We start from the raw sequence: 8,742 nt of genomic DNA, 5'->3' as shown, positions 1-8,742 counted from the left end.
CAGTTACAATCAAAGACAAGGCACTGAGTACAGGAAACTCCTGGTTCTTTTGAAAACATTTAAGTTTCAGTGCAAGACACTTCTGAGAATGTTCTGGGCATCTCTGAGAAAACACTAATAGATGCAGAATCTGTATAGCATAGCACAGGCTCACAAAAATGACCAATTCAATATAGTTCCGTATTTAATGCTGTTCAGCTACAGAGCAACACCACTGCAGCGTGGAAAATCACTGGCAAGACTTACAGAGATATGCATGTTACCCAGTATGACAGAACCAGAGGATGAAAAATTACTCTTATACTTTAGTCAAGAGTAGGGAAGTCAAAACAAGCACAAAATTGTAGAAATACAAAACTTCATCATGGTTTAGACACAGACGCTTTAGAATTTGGAAAGGTCATCATAAACTACAAAACCTACAGAAATGTCACTTCCTTGCAATGAGCTACACACAAAGAATAATTTTCTAAAAAATAAAAAAAATTGGAAGCTTCTTCTCAGTCTTTTAAAGCAAAAGAAAAACTAGCAGTTGGCAGAGAAGAGCGAAGCAAAGGGCAAGAAGACTGAAGAACAAAAGTCTTCACGGACTCATCTTTCTTTTCAGACTGCGTGTGGAAACAATTTAACAAGTGAAGACTTGAACATATTTGAAGATACTTTACGAGATCAAAACTAGAAGACAGCTGAAACGGCCAACAGACCAGTTGAAGCCTGTTGATCCTGTAGTAACAATATGAAATGTTAGGTTTAGTTGCTGTACTGGTTGGAGTGCATTGTAGTATCACTGACAATACAGCTCTTTCCATGCACGTCCTCTCTTCGGTATCTCTGTCCCACACTGGCTCTTTGGTTTGTATCACCTCGTGGCAGAGTTCTCACTTTATTCTAGTATTTTACTAGTGCAAGGCTAGTGACCAGTGTCTAGCTGTCTGCTGCACAGCATGTGTTGTGGGTCCTCTGTAAAAAACAGAGAAGAAGCAAAAATATAAGTTGGTGGAAGAGTTTAGCTGGGTGGACAGATGGGAAAGGCCATTATCTCTGATATGTTATGGAAAAAGATCCAGCAAAGTGTGATTCATAGCTTGGACATGAGGACACAGGGAGTGATCAGAGTGGAAGAGCTTGTCTCGTGTAGAAGATGGTCTCCTTCGCCTTGATGAGCTAACTTCAGACAACCTGACTGACCCTGCGTGTTTACTCATCTGGATTTTTTTTGATCCACCCACACCTGTGCCACTACATTGACCATTAGAGTTTTTTTATTAGCTCAGCTTCTTTCCTTCCCTGGAATCCTCCCAAATTAACTTTTCTTGAGGGCTTAATATCCATAGTATACCACATTCAGACCAGAAGTTGAGCACTAACCGTCATTAATTCAGCAAGTCCAGCTGGACTTGTGACCTTTTTTTCCCAGGCTAGTGTAATTCCTCAAAGATTCAAAACATTTGAAGTGAAGAACAGGCCTGGTAACAGACCTAAACGCCTGGTGTTACTGTCATCAAGCCCGCTCTGCTCAGATACCAGCAGCTGCTGTGACTGGGACCAAGGGCACCCCACCCATGGGCAATGGCAGCACTGGTGGCAGCGGAAGCCACTCTTGGCTCCATGCCCGCTCTGTCTGCCTGCAGGACATGTGCCTCTGTGCTTTCGCTCCAACTTCCTTCGTGTATTACTCTCACACTTGTAGACTGGATCCCTGACTCTTCTGGAGCTGGGCTGGGGGGCTCCCCGCAGGGAGCTGCTGCCTGCTGCTTCCATTCAGTTCTCACCCTGTCACTCCCATGACAGTCTGGGGACGTTGCCTTCCACCTTGGAAGTCCTCTCCAGCCCAGCTCACTTCACTCTGGCAGGCTGGACCGACCTGTCCTCCGCCCGCCTTTGTGTTTCCTTGGCTGGGATTCAGCCTCACCTTGCCAGGCTGGCTAAACGTGCTCTGCTCTCCATCACCTGGGAGCACCCAAGGCTCCAGTGATCTTGTTAAATCTTCTAAAAGTGAAAAAAAAGCACCCCGTACTTTGGGAAGAGCTGGAGGTGCAGCTCGTCTCCTAAACTGACGGACCTGGTACTGTTCTTTCAGCTCCTCCGAACCCGGTGCTGCAGCCCCCTTGCCCAGGCCTGTGCTCCATCCACCTTTCCTTGTGCTTTCGCGGGAATCCCGTTACGGACCGGGGAGCTTCGCCTCGTGCGTGCGCGCAGGCAGCGATGCAAAACGGGGCAGGGCAAACCCGTCGCATTTAATGTTTGCGAAGGTCAAACCCAGGTACGTTTTCTGCCCCTCGCTTCTCCTGCGCCCCCTTCCCACAGCACCTCCACCCCAACCTCCCCACGGGCTCCCAGCGGCTCGGCGAGCCGGGTGGCGGGCGGGAGCCGACCCGGCTGACGAGGCAGCCAAGAGCGGCACCGGCGCTTCCCGCAGGGGGCAACGCCGAGCCACCCGCCCCCGGCCCCGGGCACCCCGGCCAGGCCCCCCCCACCCCGCCGCGGGGAACGGCCGGGGCATGCCCCGCCCCCCGCCCCGCCCCCCCGCGCCTCCCGCCCTCCTCTCTTGGCAGCGGCATCCTCGAGACCTCGCTTTTCCCAGCGCGCCTGCGCCGTCCGCCGCCGCGCAGGCGCCGTGGGGGCGGGGAGAGGGTCCGGAGTGGAATTGCGGCGGCCGTTCCCGGCGCCGATCGCCGTTCGCAGCGGGGCGGCGCGGCGGGGATGAGCCTCCGCCCGGCCCGGCCAAGGGGACGCGGGCGGAGGGGCGCCGCGCGTCAGGCCGGGCCCCTAGCAGCCCGCAGCCGCTCGCCGCCACCGGCGTTGTCGTCGTCGTCCCGCAGCCGAGCGGCCACGGAGCTCGGGGAGCGCCGCTGACCGGAGCCGACCGCTCGGGCCCTGCTGGCCCCGGGGCGAGAGAGGGGGGCGCGCAGGTAGCGGGGAGGCCGCGCCCCGGCCCGAGCCACCGGGGGGGCGGGGGCCGTTGGGGCGGCCCGGCCCCCCCCTCCCCTCACTTCACCCCCGCGGCGGTTCGGCGGGCGAGGCGGGCCGCGGCCCGGCGCCCGCGGGGAGGATGGTGGAGCCGCCCGCAGCCCCCGCGCCGGGCCGGGAGGCGGCCGAGCCGAGCCGGGCCCGCGGCGCCAGGGCCGCCCCCCGCAGGGGCTGAGGGGATGGGCCGCGCCCGGCGGGGTGCTCGCTAGCGGAAGGATGACGGCTCCCGCCCTGCTGCCGCTCTCCGGGCGGAGGCTGCCCCCCCTGAACCTGGGCGCCTCCGCCTTCCCGCACCACAGGGCTACCTTGAGACTCTCCGAAAAATTCATCCTGCTCCTTATTCTTAGTGCCTTCATCACCCTGTGCTTCGGGGCGTTCTTCTTCCTCCCCGACTCCTCGAAGCACAAGCGCTTCGACCTGGGCTTGGAGGATGTCCTCATTCCCCACGTAGACACCAGCAAAGGGGGCAAGAACCTCGGCGGCTTCCTCATCCACGGGCAGGGGCACGACGAGCACCGGCACAGGTGAGCGGGCGGCGAGCGGCTCCCGGTGGGGCCGGGGCCGGATGGAAGGGAGGTCTCTGCTGACACCGCGCTGCTGTCGCTCCTCTGCCCGGGGTCCTCGCCTCCCTCCGGCGCGGATCAACTTCTGAGCGCTGGCCTCGTGTCCTCCAGCTGCTGTCTCTATGCTGTGGCTCCATGTTTTCTTTTCCAGCGTGAATTTCTCCCGCTGGTTGGCGAGGGCTGGGAGGGTGAATACGAGCTCCCCTCCAGTGACTGATTTATTCCCTCACCCTAGCCGATTCCCTGGGTCAGTCGTGGAAAGAAGGGGGTTCAGTTATGGCATTTGTGGAGACAGTATAAGCGACTGAAGAACTGCTGCATCTTTTCTATAGCCTTTATGTGCCTACTCAAAGCAGCTGCTTGTTGCTGAATAGTGTAGCAAGAACTTTGATCAGACGAAGACTTCATGCTGTGACCCTCAGGCTGTCAGCCTGCGACGTGCAGGACACGCAACTAGTGCAGATGGCACAATCGCCTTTTCTGGCTCTTAAAATCGCTTGCTGTAATGTTATTCCAAACAATTGGAGGTGCCAGTGGCTCAGTTTCCTTAATTGTGTTTGCCAGTGTAAAGAAATTGGAGATAAAACAGTAAAGAGTAACCAGGGTAAATGTCATGCTGGTCATAGCTTTTCAGGGCCACCTAAAGCTTTGTGCGGCGCAAGCCTCTAAATGTTCAAGATTGGGTCATGTGAAGTTAAGCTTTCAAAACTTGAGATTAAAAAACTCAAATGAGGGTTACACAGTATGTTTGCTTCTAACATACTTTAATTGCTTAAATCCTACCCTAGTGCCTGGATCACAGTGAAGCTGACTGATGTCTCTTCACTGTCAAAGATGTGTAAAATGTGATGATGATGGGTGATAAAATATATGCTCTTCCATACTCAAATTAGTAATACAGTGAAATTTAAAGAAAGGTTACTTACGCTGATAGCGTTCCTTTGAGAACAGTTTAAAATATATCCTATTGACATGCTGTAAGATTTATTTAAAGGTTATTTGTGCTAGATTAAAAGGAGAGGGTATATCTGCCTCTTTATTCATCTGAGTTACAAAGACTACCTGAATACTGTGGTATTTTTCCTTAAGGCGTCTTTGCTGTTGGACATCTTGGGGCACTTCTAAGCTCTTTCTCCATCACTGAAGGCGCATGGGTGCTTAATATTTAACAAGGACTACTTCTGTAGATGATGTGAATTGCTGGTGTGGTTAAATGTTGCACAAAACATAGATTTAGATACTCTCTAATATGGCTTTGAAATATTTATCTCTATCTTTTTTTTGTGATCTTATGTCTTAGCTTCCCCACTCGCTGTGGTACATGCAGTCAAAATCGAGTTCTAAAATAAAAGACAGATGAAACAAAAAGAAGAGCTCAGATTTCCAAATCTCCTGCTGTGGTTGTTGTACCTTGTGTTGCCCAGGAGATGGGCCATAGAAAAAGGAGTTTGTTGATGCTGATAGTTCTGGAGTGATGCTCTTGATTAACCTACTTATGTGGGTCTTTTTCAGGTTTCCTCTTTAAGTGTGATTACTGAGACTACACCGTTAGCAATGAAGTGCATAGTATTTTTGTCTGTCGTGTAGATAAGCAGTAACATAACTGTCGGAGCTAAATGCAATTTGCTTGTTTGGGATCTGTTCTTAAATGACGTTGTTATCCTGTCTTCAGATAACTCTCCTACGGTTCCTCCATAAGCTATGAATGTGTGTACCTCCCCCTACCCTCACCCAAAATTGTCCCTGTTGTGGACAATTTTTTGTGGCTGCCTTTTGAGCTGTTACCTGAGCAGGGACAGACATTATTCCTGTTGTTTTAGCCCTGCAAACCATTGGATTACTCCGGGCATGTTTTTACCAAAAATGGCTGCCTGCTTAACCTAATTCCAAGATGCTTGTGTGAATGCCACAGTATGCACAGTGAAGCAAGGTTATGTGCTTTACTTTTGGAGCAACTTTTTTGGCTTACTGCCACACAGCCTTATCAGCAGGCTATTTGCTAGCGTGGAGCTGCTGTGGTGACTGTCTTCTGCAAAGGGAAGCATCTGGTGCCGTTTTCATGGCTGGGTTCCTGCTCCCAGATTGCAGGACGGTATTTGGTCAGGTATAGGGTCTTCAGTAGTGGATTCTAGATTGTTATCTCAGTTTAGGATGAAAAACTTTGTTCATGTTACTATCAAGGAGCAAAGTCAAGTGTCAGCTAGTCTGTAACTGTTGTTTTTTGGATGACACTGAGGAGTTACGGTAGAAAAGATCAGGGGAAATTAACCCGTTGGCAATAGGAAGGAGGGTGCAGTCTAAGACGTCAAGTGTGATGATGGGCTGACAAGCTATATTTCGAATTGTGGCACTTCAGAAGAAATTGGATCAAAGGTCATTCACATGAAGTATACACTTGATCATGATATGACAGGTGTGTTGATTTAGTGACTAAAGGAAAGTGTTTGTTCTGTGAATGCTGGTATTGACCACTATCAAATGATAAAAACCAGATATTATTATGCTGCTCCCTTGGTATATAGGCTATAATATTTTAATGCTCATTTTCCTCCTACCCCTTAAATTTTGAGGTTTGTAGGCTACTGGAGGATATTCGTGTTTCTATCTTCTAGCAAAATATAGCAATGAGGTGTAGAGGGTTCTCGTGTACACCCAACACTAAAGCATGGCTGCAAACAAGGGTTCTCACTGGACCTTCTCTGTATTCCTCACATTGCTTTCCCACCTGTTTCCCTGGGGCCCCTTGACATTCTTTAGTGTTTTTATTATTATTGTTACAGTGTTTACCCCTTGGTGACATTAACTTCACATTTTTTTTACTGCTCCTGTCCCTTTTTCCTTCTCCCCTTCCAGGCAGGGTCTTAGGTATTTGTTCAAGAGTTAGTGTCTTTGCCTATCTTCCAAAGAAAAATTACTTTCTCGTAAGAAGATAGTTAAAATCTGAAAGAAGATTGCAATTTCTATTTTGGGAAATGGATGGGCTGTATTGCAAGTTAATACAAATTTTTAGCTGTTCATTTCACAGGGAGGCTTTTCGTGTGCGCTTGCAGGATAATGCATAGGGAATGGGTTAGTAATTTTGGAAAGGTGTGCCACAAAATTTTGCCTCTGGGAGGAGGGAGAGTGGAAAAGACTAGTCCAGGACATGTGAAGATATGTGCATACGCATGCTTTTTAAAAATCGATTTCATTCCCTAAAGATGAATTTCTCTCAGTTTCAAATAGGATATTGCAGAGATTCTGGAAGGAGAGCAGAACAGTTTTAAAGACACATCTTGCCAAATAAACTTGTGTGTCACTCAAAATTTGTTACATGGTTTTAGACAACTGTCACTTCTCCCAAACTTCTGCATCTACCCTGCCACACAAAAACACTTAGGGTGTTTCTCACTACCTAGTTACTTTCCAGCTGTCTTAGGTATTTTATTCTTCAGTACCAGGTCTGAAAGATAGCTTTGGAATCAAACCAAAAAATTCTTATGGTTTCTTGGCATTTAATTTAAATGAGTGAGAATGCAGAGGCCCTGTAATCTCCTTAATTTACTGGATTTTTTTAAAATAAGATTATCTGTAATACGAAGATTGAGCAGACTTGTTTCTTTAATGATGTGTCAAGCAGCTGCTCTTTGTATTACTTGACAAAAGATCATTTCTGTGGTAAAAGTACATTAATCTTAGAGGCAACAAATAATGTAATTTTATGAGCTGCAAAGCCACTTTGTAACAGCACTTGGACTACTGTTGTGCCAACAATTCAGTCCTTCAGAATTTGCAGAGCTGTATCCTCAGCTGCTGAGTTCCTGTGTATTACTTCGTCATCGTTCCTGCCTGTGCTTAAAAAACCCCAGCAACCCTTGTGTGATCAGACTGATAGCAGGTGCTGCTAATACAACTGACCACCTCAACTGCCTTGGCTTCTGTGTGTGAGTAGGTATAGATCAGTGTAAATCATGCCTTTGACTTCGCTTCTGTGACGCTAAGGAGTATTGACTTGTGTTATGCAAGGATATAAGCAGTCTGATATGACCAGTTGTGGGTCAGCAGCTGTATTGCAGCAGTCTAAAAGTGCTCTTTCTTCTGTTGCTCAATGTATGGTTGTCACTACAGCAGTAGCAGCTGCTGTCTCTACTCTTACGAAGTGAAAGTAACAAAAATGATTCTGTAGAGCTTTCAGTCTTAATTTCTTCTTTTAAATCTTGCTGCTTTTTTTTTTTTTAAAAAAAACATGAAAGGCTTAATATGCTTCTCTTGAATACCTTTATCTTCTCTGGTCTATATGACTTAATTAGCCATAGCAGAAGTGGGCAGAGGAGATAACCTCTGTTACTCAGTGGGATCAGTGTCTCCTGTCATCCTCTGCCACGCCATCAGGTATAAAAATGCATTAAACTCTTTGCTCTTCCTTTCCCCCCCTTTACTTGAGGCACAGCTCATTACTGCAATTAAGAGTATTTGCTGTTGTGATTCAGAGAACCTGGCTTTTCCCCTGAAAAAATCAGGAGCTGCTGTAGTGCCTGTGTCCCAACTCCTACTCTGTCCAATTTTTCATTGCCTGAAATTGAGCATGTCTTCAGAGCAGACTCCACAGCCTCTGTAGAATGTGGACTCTGAGTTTAAGCTGAGGTGCTTGATCTGGAAGCAAGGCTTTTTAGGGCACAACATGCAGGTGATGCAGGACCTCGTGGAGACACCTGTGCAGCTGAAGAGGGCAGAAGTGCATTCTGAGTTAGGGCTCAGAATCATCTCGTATGTTTAGGGCAAAGAAGTTGTAACTGTCTGGTGTCAGTCTTCAGCTGTTGAAGCCATTGCAAGAGCACTGCCTGTCTTTACCTAGAGACTTTTCTCAGTTGGAGTTTTTAGTAGCCACATGTCATCGTCTGTTCTGGACTCCATTTTGAGAAGAGGCTTGAGAAAAGATGTTGGTACTTGGAGATTTATAGAAATTTGATTTCCCATGCTTGCTTCTGCAGTCTCCACATTATACCCTGAAACTGAATTTGAATTTCTCCTGAAGTTGTAGTGGTCAGTTGGAGAAGTAACCCCTTGTATTATTTCTAAGCTTGTGCTGAAATTAGTACATTATGTTGTAGGCTAAGCAATGCTTTCATCTTCAAATTACAAAATGCAAATTCTAGACCATCTGTCTAGATGTCCCCCCCCCCCATCTGCTGAACAGCCTACATGATGTGTAGAGTTCTGCTTTCTTCAA

The 8,742-nt window shown here is 48.1% G+C and overlaps 1 protein-coding gene across 1 annotated transcript in view; it reads left to right on the top strand.

Moving 5' to 3' along the window:
• The first annotated feature begins 3,086 nt into the window (after window positions 1-3,086).
• Window positions 3,087-8,742, top strand: part of MAN1A2 (mannosidase alpha class 1A member 2) — a 155,105-nt gene continuing 149,449 nt past the window's right edge. Inside the window, exon 1 of the mRNA XM_075437898.1 lies at window positions 3,087-3,494. Coding sequence (XP_075294013.1) covers window positions 3,187-3,494 — 308 coding nt within the window. The 5' untranslated portion in view covers window positions 3,087-3,186. The remainder of the gene's footprint in view (window positions 3,495-8,742) is intronic.

Source organism: Opisthocomus hoazin, chromosome 1 (genome assembly GCF_030867145.1).
Source record: "Opisthocomus hoazin isolate bOpiHoa1 chromosome 1, bOpiHoa1.hap1, whole genome shotgun sequence".
Classification (NCBI taxonomy): domain Eukaryota; kingdom Metazoa; phylum Chordata; class Aves; order Opisthocomiformes; family Opisthocomidae; genus Opisthocomus; species Opisthocomus hoazin.
Note: the sequence above shows the minus strand (reverse complement) of the source record. Positions and strands in the feature narration are given on the sequence as shown.